Raw genomic sequence first — 16,689 nt, 5'->3', positions numbered from 1 at the left:
ATTCTATTCATTCCGTACCGTACTATGGATGTCTTACCGTCACGATGCATATTTTAATCACCGGTCTGTAAAAAAAGCAGGATATTGTTTGTGGAGATGCATGTTAAAGAAATATTCATCACTGGGGTTTTTTGTATGATATACGCATTTTTACTGTCTTGAGTAACTTAAGCTTTATTTCATATTTTGAAGTAATTAAAAGGGGAAAATACTGATTTTCCATACCGTCACTAGAGTTTTTGATAAAAATACTTAGTTGATTTTTTTTCTTCTTTTAAGAATTAATAATATTATGTATTTCAAGCATCTGGATGAATTTAATTAAGTACACAAATTCTAGTAAATGAAAAGAAAATCTATTCAACATTGAATGTTACGGTATGGAATTAAATTTTCCACGTCAATTTTAAAGTGACGTCATTACGTGAAAACCATTACTCCCAGTGTGTGGCCAACGAACATTTTACATCTTTAAACTTACGTTTATAGATTTTGAATTTTATTTTTGATAAAAGAATAACCTGAATTTGAGATCAAAATACATTTTGAAATGTTAACGTAACGAAAGAAATGTTATACAAAAGCGCCCTATTGCCTGAAACAATGATATTGACTCTGAGGTCAAGGTCAGAAATTCAAACCTTCTGTCTGTGTTTTACACTTTCCTTTCCGGATTATATCTTTAAAAAAATGCAATAAAATTTTATACCACAAATCCCAGAGAAGACACCTCGTTATTTTTAGGCAAAAGGTTAAGATCCTAAATTCATGCATTATGTTTTCATTTAAAACGGGGAATATCTTTAAAAAGTTTTGAGCTTTTGTAAAGAAATTTTTACAAAAGAACTCCGTTTGCTTAAAAAAATCTCTTTAGTTCTGAAGGTCAAAGGTCAATAATTCTGTACCTTACAAATAACAGTTTCCAGATGAAAACATTAGTTTTACTTGAGCTTTAATCAATTAAATTTGATATCATAGCTCATATGAGAAAAAGAAGAAACCTTTTGAGTTTGAGGTGAAAAGGTCAGGGTTCGTATGCATAAAAATTCTTAAGTCCTTAAGCATATACTGAAGTACCATTTTCCTGCTTAGCAGATTGGAATTATACTTAGCAGATTGGAATTATACTTAGCATCTTGCTTAGAATGTTGCATAAAACTTCTCAACTCTTAAGTATATGCTCAGTTTATGCTTAAAGTTAAGCATGGTCTTTACCTGTCTCAACTTCTTAAGCATATTGCTTAAGATATTTCAAAGAGCTAATCACACAAAAATAATTAAAGGAATTGTACAAAAAATGAAATAAAAATAAAATGAAGAGATTAAATCAATGAAATAAATAACAATCTACATGTATATGCATCTACTTTATTATGTGGTATTTACATACTTTATCGAACGCTAGCGATTTATTATCAAAACGGTTTAAAAATGACGTCATTTGATTGTTGCGTAGTTTTGTGAACGTCCAGCACATGGGACAATGCACCCCTTTTCGAGTCCAATTAATGCACCAGTGCGATGTACTTCTAGATATGTTAAATTATGTTTACATTACGTCAAAAGAATTTGATTTACATGTACCCTATATTACACGTAATCTATACAATCATTCAATCGTCAATCGCAGATCAACTAATACATCAAAAATAAAAAAGTAAAATATAAATAGCTCAAATCTACTGATTAGGTAACGAGAGAGAGAGAGATTCTAATGACTGTATTCAGAAAAAGTGCCAAATATTACTCATGTGATTATATAAACGAATTAAACCTAAGTTCATCGTGGAAAAAAAAGTGTACACTATGTCCTTTTATTCTCTATAAATAACTTCAATTTCAAAACTTATAATTAAAGTCTGATTCACTATCCTCTTAAAAGTTATAACAGGAAGGTAAATCCTTAAATTAATATGAATTATATTTTCATTATTTTATTTCTTTATTTTTTTCTCCATTGTGCTTAGACACAGATTTGAAGTTAATATTTTCTCAAATGTTCTGTATAATATCACGACTTATATATTGCAATAGCATTTCACACGAAAGTATAATTAAAAACTTATTTTATCTGGAAATTATTGGAACTACGAATTCCGGGACGTGCTTAACTAACACATTTTTGCACTTACATAAATTTTAACTTTATTGTTAATATTTAAGAAAAAAGCGATTTTGTTATGTGTTAATGAAAAATATTACATCTAAACTCCGGAAAATTCAGAGTAGAAATGTTCGAAAGCAAAACCAACTCACTTGTATTGTCAGTCCGTGCTCTGTGATGTGGACAGAGTTTAACAAATTGAACACACCCGTGAAACGTAAACTGTTTTCGTAAACAGGGCACGAGCTCTGTTATTGTTAATGTTTACGATTCACCGGGTGTGTTCAATTGTTAAACTCTGCACACACCACCGAGTACGGACTTACAATACTGTGTGTGGGTTTTGCTTTCGAACATTTCTACTCTGAATTTTCTGGGTTATAGTTTTAATATTTTTCATTAATACACAACAAAATTGCAACTTTTCTTAAGTATTAAGAATAAAATTAAAATATGTGAAAGCGCAAGAATGTGTCAATGCAACGCGTCCAGAAATTCGAAGTTTTAATAACTTCGAGATGAAATAAGATTTTTATTATATTTTAGTTTGAAATGCTATAGCAACATATAAGTCATGAAATTATACAGAAAATTTGAGAAAATATTAACTTCAAATCTGTGTCCAAGCACCTTTAAAACTTGTGTATATTTACAATAAAGTGAAAGCGGAAGTGACTTTATTGTCATGGCAGCAGTGTACTTAGCAGATTCCGATATGCTTAGCTAAGAATCACTTAGCATATGTTGCTTAGAAGTTTTATGCAACGGAATCTAAGCATCTTACTTAGCTAAGCATAAGCTTAAGAAATTTAAGTATATACTTAAGAAAATTCTTAAGAATTTTTATGCACACGAATCCAGGGGCTTTTTTGTGCGACAAATTCGTACATTCTGTGTTTTACACCTTTTTTCACATTATATTTTAAAAAAGCTTTTTAAAACTTTGTCTTTAAATGAAATTGAGATTTTGCAATGAAATTTTATTTCGAAAATTTAAATTGCCTTCTTAAAACATTGATTTGAGGACCAGAAGGCAATGTCAGAAATTTGTGCTGCATTTTTAGCTTCGAAGGAGAGGGAGTATACTGTTTCACCTTTGTGTGTCTGTCTGTCTGCCCGTCACAAATTTTCGTCGCAGTTTTCTCAGCAATTTATCATCAGAGATGTTCGAAATTTAAGCACACTCTTTGTCTAGGCATGTCATATGGTGGGGTTTCTTTTGGTACAAATCCGATGTCAACTTTTGTTTATCCGTGCGTCTGTCCGTACCAAATTTTCGCTGCACTTTTCTCAACAACTACCGGTACTCAAGGCAGATGCTTGAAATTTTAGCACAATCTTTGTTAAGGCATGCCATATGGTGGGATTCATAAGAGCGTATATTCACATTAAAGCGGGGGTTTTACTAGTGAGCATTGGCTCACAGACTTCTTGTTTATATTTAGGTAATAATTTTAGTGTTTCTGTATGATTTTGCAAGGAAACTTTAGGTCTCTTCTGGAAAGGAAGTAGAAAATGTGAAAAATTGAAGGCGGAAAAACGAACAGCGGAGAGACAGGCTGACTTACTCCGGAAAAAATGTGATTCTAAAGCTCACATAGCCCTTCAGCTTAAAGTTGCTAAACTAATTTTTGCTAAGACGGTCAGTCACCTTTACCAGATATCTGGTGAAAGTTTTTGCTGTAAGAAAGGAAAATTGAAAAGAATGAACAGTTTGTTTCAGAGAAAACGCTGATGTAAAGATTAGTCCTGAAAAACGCTGATTAGTTAACCGACATTGACTCGTGAGGTGTTAAACATGAAACCACCTTCACAAAAAATTTTCCTCAACCTTTTCCTCTTGTTTTCTGACTAAAATTGTATTTGTAGAGCTACAATATAGCATTTTTTTCTGATTTGAAAGCTATTCATTATAATATTGTTTTTAGGTTTCATTTTTTGAGTTTCATTTGTATATGACATGAAGTTGGTCATGTGATCAAATCCTTTAACTCCGGAGGAGCCAGAAAAATCTTAATAATTGCTTTTTTTCTTATTTTCATATTTCGTGCAACAAATAAAATAATGCATTATTGAGCTATACTTTCCAAATGCTTTCCATACGGAAGAACGTCTGACCAACTTCATATCATTGAAAATTGAATGTCAATTTGATTTGTATGGACATAAAAGGAAAGACATCGGCTAATTTGAATTTTTGAAATTAAAACAGTTCATTCGGAGTAAAGCGTGTTTTTAAACGCTTTTGAAGAGTCTAATTTCCACTACACTATAATAGCTAACATTATATGTAATAACCGTTCATTTCCGAATGAAAACATCCATAACAATGTACCTGATCAAAAACAAGAGGAAGAAAGCAATGATACAGAAGAATGTAAAACTACTATTTTAAAGGAATTCATAAACCTATTAACTGAAAATTGCACCTCCCAAAAAGAAACTCCCACTCCAGCTTAATAATCTACTATTAATAGTAATAAGTCAAAAACGTGTGGCGTTACATATGACAGTTATTCCTTTTCCTTGAAAAATGATTTAATAAAAGATGTTGAGAAACCTGGTAACAATTACAATAGTCAGAAACTGTAAACATTTGATTAATTACATCAAATATGTTGTAATGAGAACAGGATTAAAAGAATATTTCTTTTAAAATTATATAGTTGAAGGACCTTCTTGCCTTCATTTGGTTGGCAATATTTGTGGTATTTGGAGTAGGCATATATTACCACGCCAATCTTTGGCCAGATCACCTGTACATATTTGGTGACGGATCCATAGAATCATGGAGGATCTGGAGAATTATCAGCCTTCCCTACTGGCAACTTTATGGTGAATCTAACGAAGAATACATCAGCGGTAAATCTTATTTAATAGATCAAGAGAATTCTATCATTGTTTAACATATGCTGTTGTAGCATAGGTAGTTATACTGGCTGTAATGTTAAATCTGTATTAAGAAAAAAAGTGAATTTCATATATGTAGTGTATCAGTCTCATACAAGTGTTTTGGACTTGCAGAGACAGCTGCTAGGAGCAAGGGCTGCATCGCCCTAAGGGCAAGATCACTCCGTCTCGCTCTGGAACTAAGGGGATGTATCGGTCTTAAATTTTAAACCCTTATTACCTTTTTATATGTGTAATTTAGAAGTAAAAAATTGTTTTTAAGTTTAAAAATGATAAAATATTGAAACTGCTGTTTTCAATAATTGCCCCAAAAGATGTTTTCGTGACGTTAGAGAGGTTTATTTAAAACATATTTACACAACATATTTTAAACACGAAACCGACGTTTATTTTATTTGATTGTAAGAAAATATGAAAATTTCTTTTAGTGCCATGTTTAAGTATATGCATTGTAAGCTGAAACTTAGTGATTATAGTATAATGTTCTGGCCTGTGATTAAAGGTAACACGTTTGACACTGAAAAGAAAACCTAAAGTTTGAAACCTTGAATTCCAAACAATCAAATGAGATGTGGTACGAAAAACGTTTCAGAAATACCCGTTATGATTTTTTTTTAAAATGGTCAAAAACTTTCTCTTCATCATTATTTTCAATTTATCAGCGACTTTTGTCAACATCTTTTCTTTTACGATTGACCGTTCACGGTGGCTCAGTCGGTAGATGGCTCGCTTCGTGATCGGGAGGTCGTGAGTTCGAATCTCAGCCGCGACGAAGTCGATAAAAAATGGGTAGCAACTGTTCTTTCGCCATGCGCTCGGCACTTTGAAGTGATTGATTGATTGTATGTTGTTTTACGTCCCATTCGAGAATTTTTCACTCATATAGAGACGTCACCTTATACCGGTGAAGGGCTTCAAATTTTGACCTTTACTCGGCACTCAGGGCCATTGAGCAGTGAGGGATCTTTATCGTGCCAACGCCTGCCGTGAAACGGGGCATCGGTTTTTAAGATCTCATCCGAAGGACCCGCAACTTTCACTTCAAAGTGCCGAGCGCATGGCGCATTTTTATCGACTTAGGTCTGTCGCGGCCGAGATTCGAACTCACGACCTACCGATCATGAAGCGAGCGCTCTACCGACTGAGCTACCGTGAACGGTCACTTTGAAGTGAGAGTTGCGGGTTCTTCGGATGAGACCGTAAAAATCGAGGCCCCGTGTCACGGCAGGCGTTGGCACGATAAAGATCCATCACTGCTCATAGGTCAAATGTCAAAGTTGTTGGTATTCAAAGTAAGGCCTTGTGACAAGGATACATATGTGAAATTTGAAGTTTTAGCATCAACTATTCAAAAGTTATGGCCAATGTTAAAAGGTCTCAAGAGTACGTCAAACTCCAAAGTCATGGTCAATGGGCTATATATTGTTGGTATCTAAAAGAAGGTCTTGTCAAAAGAAATACACATGTGAATTATGAAAGCACCATCTGTTCAAAAGTCATGGCTAAGATTAAAGTTTTCCAAAAGTAGGTCAACCGTCAAGGTCAAAATTGTTCGTATCCAAAGAAAGGTTTTGTCACAAGGATTACATTTGTTTTTTGTTGTTTAACGTCCCTCTCGAGAATTTTTCACTCATATGGAGACGCCACCACTTGCCAGTGGAGAGCTGCAAATTTTGACCTATACTCGGCATTCGGGGCCATTGAGCAGTGAGGGATCTTTTACGTGCCAGCACCTACTGCGACACGGCACCTCGGTTTATACGGTCTTATCCGAAGGACCGGTCTCCACGTCGCATAGTTGGATTCAAACCGGCGACATAAGGATCAACTCCTTACTCCGCGACTTAGAGCAAACGCTCTAACCACTGCGCCACGGGGGCGACAGGATAACATTTGTGAAGTATGAAAGTCTCAGCACCAACAATTCAAAAGTTATGGTCAAGGTTAAAGTTTTTCAAAAGTATGTCAAACTCCTAGGTCAAGGTCAAATTTGTTGGTTTCCTAAGGAACAAGAAATACACATGTAAAGTATAAAAGCCCTAACTTCAACCGTTCAAAAGTAATGGCCAAGTTTAAAGTTTTGTAAAACTGGGTCAAACTCAAAGGTCAAAAGGTCAAAGTTGTTGGTATCCGAAGGAAGGTCTTGTCACAAGAATTACTCAGGTGAAGGATGAAAGCCCTAGCACCAATTCAAAAGTTATGGCCAAGATTAAAGTTGGTTTCAGTTTTGCAAAAGTGGATCAAACTCCAAGGTCAAACAAGATGGTACCAAAAGGAAGGTTGTGTCACAAGGTATACACCTGAAAATTGCTCCAAACAATCAAAAGTTTTGGGTAATGTTTAAGTTTTTGCGTACAAACAGATAAATGGACAAACAGACGGACGGCCAGGGCAAAAACTATATACCCCGTATCTTCGATTACGGGGGCATAAAAGTTTCAGTTCATAAACGAATGAGTACATAAACGTACAAAAAATATGTAGGATGGTATACGTACAAAAAATATGTAGGATGGCTCTTTGAATTTGAGCTAAACTCAGGATAAAACATCTTTTAGTCAACTAAATGGTCTCTTAAAGGTCTGAAAAGGTGACCAAATGGAAGATGTCTGTAGGTAAATTACCTTTTAAAAAACTTTCAGTTACCTTTCAGTTAACCGAACAGCAAAGTTGTACTCTGTGTGATAAGTGAAGTCAACATCAAAGGGAAGGTCAGTGTAAAATATTTTCATGTACATGTGTCAGCATATTAGATTGTTTGGACAATCTTGCATAGTTTCTTTATAACAGAGCTTAAAATTATTTAAAAAGGTGAGGTCAAGGTCAAATGAAGTATGTGGATGCAGTTGAATAGCTCTCATCAGTGCGTATAGGCATATAGGGATTGATATTCATGGCGGAGCATAACAAAATCCCGGGCCGAGAGTAAGGTACTTTTTCTCGTCAAGGTACAGCATAAAGCTCTTTATTAAAGATATTTTTCAGAAATAAAAATCAAATTACCGTAATGTACCTCTTTATCTTTAATAGAAGATTTGGGGACGTAGCTTTTGCTCTGTTCGTCCCTCTGTCTGTCTATCTGTATCTTTACCATAAAAAAATTACCTTAGGCCAAAATAAAAAATACCTTTGTTTCCCCTAACGCGACCGACCCACTTAAATCGCGCCGACTTAAAAGTTTTTTTTTAATAAGATTATTCAAATATTTTTTTTTTATTTATCAGCTTTTTAAAATTCAATTTCTTCAAAATCCGTTTTTATCAGAACGGCTGCTTTTGTTCTACTCTGAATTCAAGCGTTTGTTGGAAACAAAATGGCTTCCACAACACGTGGTCACAAAGGGCTAGTTCGTGTTAGAAAAAAAAAACGGCGACCTTTTATATATCATTAACTTATTAAAATCCTACACTCTTGAAACAGTTCGCTAATTTAATATACCATGACTATCTAAGGAGTGTTTCGATGGTATTTACAAATGTGTCTTTACAAATTAACATATGTCGTAAGCATGGCAAAGCCTGCCTCATGGGCAGATGAAGGGCACACCTTGTGACGGTTTTGTGTACATATCAATACATTTCACGGTATTTCATTTGTTTTGATCTAATTACCAGTTCATGTATGATCTCATTGCAGCCCGGAGGACCGGGCTGTTCTATACATATAAGTTTAAGTGTTGGTATATGGGGATTGAGGTGGGAGAAGTTATTCAAAATTAAAGGTTTTCTAAACATTAAAAAGATTGTTAATCAGAATGTTCTTTCCCTTTATAAATTACGAGATACACAATATATTTACTTCCATAAAGTGAATCTGTAAAATATATATGTTTTTCATATTTAATATATAAAGTTGCTTATCATTTACTATCGAAAAAACGACAGGTCCCTTTTTTTAGAACATCGAATTTTACTTATCGCATAAAAACGTAAAAATGTACTTTACACAGTTCGTGTTTTATATTCTTAAAGTGAAAGATATTTCATGTGTCTGGTTTCAAATTATATTTTATGCAGCCAACATTTACTTGAGGAATTGATAAAGTTTAAAAGGGTATCGTTTTTGTTCGATTTTCATCCGACTATAAGTTTCAAAATATTCTCGACTATCGTCTCCATCATTTAGACGCATGCCTTTTTCACACATATCGAAGCGTTTTGATGATAAAGACTCATTTCCATTGTTTACTTTATTTATTTCCCGGGCGACAATTGATGGTTACATCAATGTTTTCTTGTTTTTACTATGTGGGACCATAGCAGTTGTAATATGTCTTTGCATAATTATTTCATCCTGATAAATATAATTCAGACGTTGTTGCTTCATTCCTTTTATTCATAGGTTAAACTTCGTGGAGATAACATTGGATATAGCATTTTAATCATTTTTTTTTAGATATGGTTTGGTTGAATTAAATATTGTTTATACAGATGCACATGTACATGACTGTGTACTCTTTCCAAATAGTTTTGAAATTGTATGCATATGGTACGGCTTCCTGAGACGTCAAGTGTATTTTTCTTTAGTTAGGACCTTAGAAATAAGGTGGTTTCTTTGCTTTGAAATCCCTTTAAAATTGTTGGGCCACACCATTTCAACATTTGCCTGGTGGGGGCTTTAAATTTAGACTTTTACTCGGCGCTTATGACCACTGATCATAAAGGGTTCTTTTTCGTGCCAGCATCTACTACGACACTGTATCTACGTTTTACGGTCTCAATCGAATGACCGGTCTTCACATCCCACTTAGGAACCTGTGACTTGGAATAAGCTCCTAAATTATGTAGTGACTCCAAAACGAAAAGCGTTAGAAGACTGCGCCACGCAAGGACCTTGAAAAATTACATTGCCTGTATAAACGTGAAGATGAAAATAGGTTGAATATTCGATTTCAATAGATTTACTCTGGCGTGAGATATTTCACAAGTTCGGAGTAATAATATTTGTGAATAAATGTACCATGATGTTGCTTTTTGAAATTCAATTGTATGTTTTTTATGCTCTTTCTTATTTATAAGAATATTATTCAATTTTTCAGAATGTATTTTCAAAACTGCTGTCAAAAAAAAAAATATTTACCTACCTACCTACCCAACATGAGATACTAGGGTCGGGTTAGGGGAAACAAAGATATTTTTAATGATGGCCTTATATCCTACTTTTGATTGGTTGGAGCCATATCTTTCATATTTACAGTCGTATTTCTTGTAAAGAAAACTTTGTTTGGGTACAAAGATAATTGATATCCTGACCTTGTATTTGACTTTTTTGCACATTTTTACTAAACTTTAACCCTGGCCATAACTTTTGAATGGCTTGTGATATGGCTTTTATACTTCACATATATATTGTTTCCTATAAAACAAATATTTTGACTTTGGAGTTTGAGCTACTTTAAAAAAAAGAAATTTTAAACCTATGTATGAGTTTTGAAAAGTTAGTGCCAAGTCTTTAATGTTTTACAGGTTTATTTCTTGTAACATGACCATCCCTTGGGTACCAAAAATTTTGATCCTTTAACCTTAAACTAGGAGTTTGGCTTATTTTTAAAAAAAATTAACCTTGACCAGGATTTTTGAATAGTAATTGCTAGACCTTTTATTTTCCATATGTATATTCCTTATGACAAGGAATATACTATTTTAAAAATCTTTAAACTTGGTCATAACTTTTGAACGGTTGTTGCTAAGACTTTCTAATTTTGTATGTGTTTTTATTGTGACAAGACATTTATACATATATTGGTATCATTTCTTTTTATGGCCCCCCTTGGAAGAAGGGAGGGCATATATTGCTCTGCTCCTGTCTGTCGGTTGGTCTGTCTGTCTGTCTGCCCATCAACATTTTTGGTTCATTTTCTTCGCAGAGGTTGCACATAATGAAATGTAATTCGGTATACAGATTTTTCATACATGTAAGAATATCTAGGTATAGTTATGTTTTGGGTACGATCGAGCAATTTTTGATAGAGTTATGCCTTTGACTTTGTAAAAAAAATCCCGTTGGTTTTTTTTTTTTTTTTAGTTTCCGTTCATTTTCTTCGTACAAGTTGAACACACTGATATGACATTTGGTGTACAGATTTATCGTAAGAATATCTCGGTTACGTTCCGATTTGGGTACGATCGAGCAATTTTTGACAGTTATGTCCCTTGGACTTAGTAAAATTCAAATTATTTGCTGTTTCCGTTCAGTTTCTTCGCAGAGGTGATATGAAATTTTGTATACAGATTTGTCATAAAAATATCTAGGTCAAGTTCTGTTTTGGATACGATCGAGCAATTTTTGACAGTTATGCCCCTTGGACTTAGAAAAATTCCATTTATTTTGGGAGCATAAGTGTTTCACAAACATGTCTTGTTTTCTAGATGTTGACTTTAAAGTTTGACTAGCATTTGAGAAACTGTTACCTTAGCCATGAGCTGCCATACGGGGGCATCACTTTTCATAAACATATCTTGTAATATCAGAAACCTTGACTCGCAGTATGTTGTAGCTGGGTGTACACGCAAAACATACACCTTGCAGGCGTTTCTGAAGTATAGGTTTATACACACTAGGGGGATCATGGCATAAAAAATGTTAAATATGAAGATAAATGAAAAGTATTCAAGCTCAAACATTCACTGAATACAGATTGGGAGCAGATTAAACATGGAGATCAAAAAGTACAGAGGTTGGCTCGGTAGTGGGATCAAGTGCTTAACTACTCATTCCCTGTAAAGTATGTAACTAAATTCCTCCTTATTTCGAAAATATATACACACACATTGGTTTACACACAGGATTCTGAAGCTTGGGGCTCTAAGCTAATTTAGGGTCATAAAATCCATTTTTGAATCTATAAGAAAGCCGACTGATAACATGATTTACACTTAGGAAAATTGTCGAACCCTTAGTTTAGACATGGAGGACAAAACGTCTGTTGTTGCTTCAAATGTTTTTCATTTGATTAACGATTCTGAGAAATACTTTGTTTTATACCTAATCAGGAAAGGACCAGTCTGACTGTACCAATATTACGTCTATTTGGACAACAGACCTATCTCGAGAGCGGTGCCCACGCGAGGACTGGACGGTTGTTTTGATTGCTGCATTCTACATGTTATTCTCTAACCTTTTGCTGGTGAATCTAGTAATAGCTATGTTCAGGTGTGTATTGTTTTAACTCCAACCGAAAAAAAACGTATGAGCAAAAAGGTTTTCTCTTCATCTGCACCCATATCTGCCAGTGAATCTGTCTTACTTTATTTTCCAGATTTTAAATTAAGTGGTTGCAAATGTCTTTTTGGAGTGAGACTCTACCTTAAGTTTCACCTCCTTTTCCTGCAAATATTTTTTTTAAGAGAATACGCCTTTAATTTTTAGGAGAACAATTCAATACCTCAGTTAGGGGACTAAAATTGCACTTTCAGATTGTTTGTGTAATGTTATAGGACATCGCTTTGTCAAATTTATAAAGAACAATTCAAAAAATGGCTCTTACACAGTAAATTACAAAGATCCAATCGTAAGTAAACTAAGAATAAGAGGCTCTTTATAAAATTTAAACAATAAACTTTTGTTAGATGTCACGAGTCGTATTTACATTCATTTTGCAAGTCTATAGATTGCAATTTATGAACTTCCCTTTAAATAAATCTTTATCAAACATAAATTTTCGCCGAAATACATTAGACACTGTTCCTCGCTTCAACGCTTCAGTGAAAAAAGTTTGTGAAGATCTTTATAAAATCTTCTTTTTTAACCCTCTTCCCCGCAGTCACGCATTTTAACGCATATACCATTTCCTATTTCTAACGCAAAATCACGCATATACCGTTTCCCCGCAATCACGCATTTAATGACGATATGTTCAATTATGAAGTTTGCTGCTCTTTCGAGTAAAGAAATACGTCGAATGTTCATCATTTACATTTTTTCAAGACGTGAAGTGTAAGGAAGTGCTATAGGAAAAGAATATTGGGGAAATTATGAAAATCGTAAAAAAAAGTTTAACAGTACAACAGCAGATGTGTCGAGAGTAATTGATTGATAGTATTTTGTTAAACATCCCGATTTGGTCATTTTTCACTCATACAGAGAGGTAACCACATACAGTTGAAGGGATTTAAATTAAGGCCTATATTCGGCACTTAGGGCCATTAAAAAGTGAGGATTCTTTATCGTGCCAACGCCTATTGTGACACGGAAACTCATTCGAAAGACCATATACTTTTACTATTAGTGCCGGGCACTTGGTGAAGAAACAGTATTGCCTTTGTTTATGTCTATTTTGTCTCAGGCGCGGCGAACTAGAATCGAACCCGGGCCTCCCCTTCACGAAGCGAAACCGACAATCAAGAATTTCTTCTACATCAAAACACTATGAAGAAAGTCTTTATTGCTTCATGTATGATGATAGTTGACGATAATGTAAAGTGTTATATAAGGCTACAAATACATGTAGCCATCATAAAGTGTTTTGGAAAAACTTAGTAGTTCTATACAGGAAATCATCGGAGTATATTATAAAAGGGACCAAGCAGTCTCTGAAAGCTTAACAAAGTCTTCTTAAAGCAAAAGGGATTGGTAACAGACCACAACCAAAAGTCTCTGATGAGTTTGTAGCTCTAATGGTTTGTACTTGTAACAAAGGAAGAGAAAAGTAGCATGGGGACTTGAAACTGTGCAGTTAATGCAATCAGACGAAAACTGTAGGAGTAGCCTTTCAAAAGAATTTTACAGAAATTTCGATTTCAGTAACCACGTCAACATCATTCATCAATATCAAAAATCGATAAAGATAATTAAGCATTTTAGTAAAATGAACTTTTGTGCCAAGTTATATTGTAATCAGACCAAAACTGTAGGAGAAGTAGCGTTTTGAAAGCATTTCTCAGAAAATTCAATTGGTAGTACCCATGGCAACACCGATATACAAATTTATGTATCCTAGTGCAATCTACTAGTGTGTCGAGTTATAATGAAATCATACCAACAATGTAGGAGGAGTTACACTTCAGATGTTTTTCACAGAAATTTCTATTTTTAATAACTATGGCAGCATCGATCCCCAAAATCAAAAAACGATAAACAGAATTATTGTCACTTTCACTGAAAGTGGGGGATATTAAGTTGGGTCTGTCCGTCCGTCTGTATTTCTGCCTCTCGTTTCCGCGCGATATCTCGAGAAGCCTATGAGCTTTTACATAACTCCATGTGGCCCAAGGAAGACTCCTATAGATTTTGAAGTCAAAAGGTCAAGGTTGTAAATTCATACATTATGTCTGTCACTCTCTACCATCGACTCGTACATTCACCTCTGTCGTTGGCTCGCGTATATTACAGTATTAAGCACAAGAAATAGTGCGATTGTTTTCATTCATTATAATTAAAATTCCTGCACTAATGTTTGTCTTTTAAGGTATATATCTACTAAGAAGATCTAGAGCATTTATTTTAATTTGAAATAATCTATGGAATATCATGTTTTCTACCTTATGTCAAAAATTTTGATGCAAGCCCATTGCAAAGGTGTCTGAGAGAGGAACGAACGACAGCTCTGCATAGGAGATTGTATGTCTGTGTGCAACACCTTCGTCTCGGGCGATATCTCAAGAAGTTTCTGGGCTTCTGCAATGAATTTTTATACCATCCCTATGGCCCCGCCCGCCCCTCCCAAAGTGTCCCACCCTGTTTTTTTTTTTTTTTTTTTTTTTTTTTTTTTTTTTTAAGTCAGTTGGAAATTTGTTGGCATCGATCACGCTCAAAGTTTCAGAGTTACTCTTCGTTTGTATTAGAAGTCGCGTGACACTATATTTAGGACAGGAGCATGTGGAGAGTTATTACATATAATACAGGTTGTCGGCGGACTTTATATTCTAATAATAACATCTATTAGAACTGTTTAGTAAAGGATAATCGAAATACCATGTCTTGTCTAAAATTTTGACAATTAATATCGAACGTGAATATATATATATGTATATGTATATGTGACCTGCTGTTTGCATTTGATTTGTATCGGTGTCAAGCGCCTCGTTGATCTAAGGGTATGATTCTCGCTTTGGATGCAAGGGGTCCCGGGTTCAAATCCCGGACGATCTATTTTTTAAAAAATGTTTTTTTCGGTTTACTAAATGATAGTATTCAACATATGAAATGAAGAAGTTATGACGACTAGCGTGTACAAACCATCTAATAAAATCATTATAATAGTGTGTTAAATATTTTATATTAAAAGAATCCTCAGTTTCCATTTTAAAGAACAAGTAGTCAAATCTATATATCCATTTTGCCATTTTTTTTATTTCCTTCAGAATATACATTTAACTCTGAATATCGGGGGGGGGGTCCCCAGATCTGCGCATATGCTCTTTTTTTTCTTAAGCTGGGGGACACAAATTCTCTGAGTTAGCTTGTATATCTTAGTGTAATCTACTTTTGTGCAAAGTTATACTGAAATCAGGCAAAAACTAAGGAGGAGTAGCATTTTTAAGGTGTTTAACAGAAAATTTCCATTTTTAGTAAACATGGAAACCCTGTTCATCGAAATCAAAAACCGACAAAAAGAATAATGTATCTTAGTTCTTCAAAATCAGTGTTGAATACAATGTACTTTTAACATACCAGTCATCCAAGATTAGTTCGAACTAATCTACCTTTACTGGATTCCTTCATAAAAATCCTTACAAACAAAGATACATTGCCGGGTCCAGCAAATGGTCTACCAAGCCCCTATCTTTACCCCTTACCAAAATATTAACTGCTGTTAAGGAGAGACTTCAGACGTACTGTGCTTCAGCTTAATTAAGGAGGAATGCCACACAAAAATTTTACAGCATATTCTAAAAGTGGTATTAATCAGATGTAGGTCCTTAAAAAGAACTGAAAAGGAAAAAAGTTTATATTACCAAAATACCAATTTTCTACACTTTAGTTTATACAACCAATCCTCACGATAAAAACTAGCCTTTTTGACGTCATAGACAACAACTTAATCAATAAAAACAGAACTCGAACATTTCCACATCTTGTGATTGGTCATTAACATAATTACTTAGTTAAAATCACTCAGATTCTACACACTAGTACTTTGAAGTTGATATTAAAAGGATGCTGGAGTTCCCCATTGACAGCATTGATTTAGTCTTCGGAGACCAAGTTTTCCATCAAACTTTTGGGAATCCCGATCGGCATTTATGTGCTCCTTTATTATTCGACCTATTCTTATACATGTATTCCCATGAAGCAGAATTTATGCAAAAACTTACAAACATTTACCGTGGGCGAAATTCGACTTCAAATATAACGACGACGTTTTATCAATTAACAATAAACTAGATGAAATCCCGCGCAAGCGCGGGGAATAATTTATACTACTACCGACAGAAAATATATTGTAGTTATGTTCCCCAAACGAAGTTTGGGAACATATTGTTTTTACTCTGTTTCTTATTATTATTATTAAGGTCTTCCGTCTCCACGGAAGACCTTATAGTGATTCTATTGTTTCTTATTATTATTATTCTTTTTTTTTTAGACAAAATTTTGTGCACGCGATTTCTCGAAAACTATTCAATGAATTTCTTTGAAATTTTCAGGGATAAAAGGTCTTTATATGAATTTTATATAAAATTCCGTTTTTTGGTAAATTCGGTTCCAGTGCCAAGTTATGGACAATTTCCTGATTT

At 34.2% G+C, this 16,689-nt stretch overlaps 1 protein-coding gene across 1 annotated transcript in view; it reads left to right on the top strand.

Annotated features, from left to right (window-relative positions):
• The window catches only part of LOC133199025 (transient receptor potential cation channel subfamily M member-like 2), a 35,853-nt gene that overhangs the window by 7,193 nt on the left and 11,971 nt on the right, over nucleotides 1–16,689 (top strand). The window contains exons 2-3 of the mRNA XM_061334913.1: nucleotides 4,771–4,966; nucleotides 12,007–12,166. Of these exons, the coding sequence (XP_061190897.1) occupies nucleotides 4,771–4,966; nucleotides 12,007–12,166 (356 nt within the window). The remainder of the gene's footprint in view (nucleotides 1–4,770; nucleotides 4,967–12,006; nucleotides 12,167–16,689) is intronic.

This window comes from Saccostrea echinata, unplaced genomic scaffold, assembly GCF_033153115.1.
Source record: "Saccostrea echinata isolate AGI-Se365-2 ecotype Australia unplaced genomic scaffold, CSIRO_AGI_Sech_v1 ptg000033l, whole genome shotgun sequence".
Classification (NCBI taxonomy): domain Eukaryota; kingdom Metazoa; phylum Mollusca; class Bivalvia; order Ostreida; family Ostreidae; genus Saccostrea; species Saccostrea echinata.
Note: the sequence above shows the minus strand (reverse complement) of the source record. Positions and strands in the feature narration are given on the sequence as shown.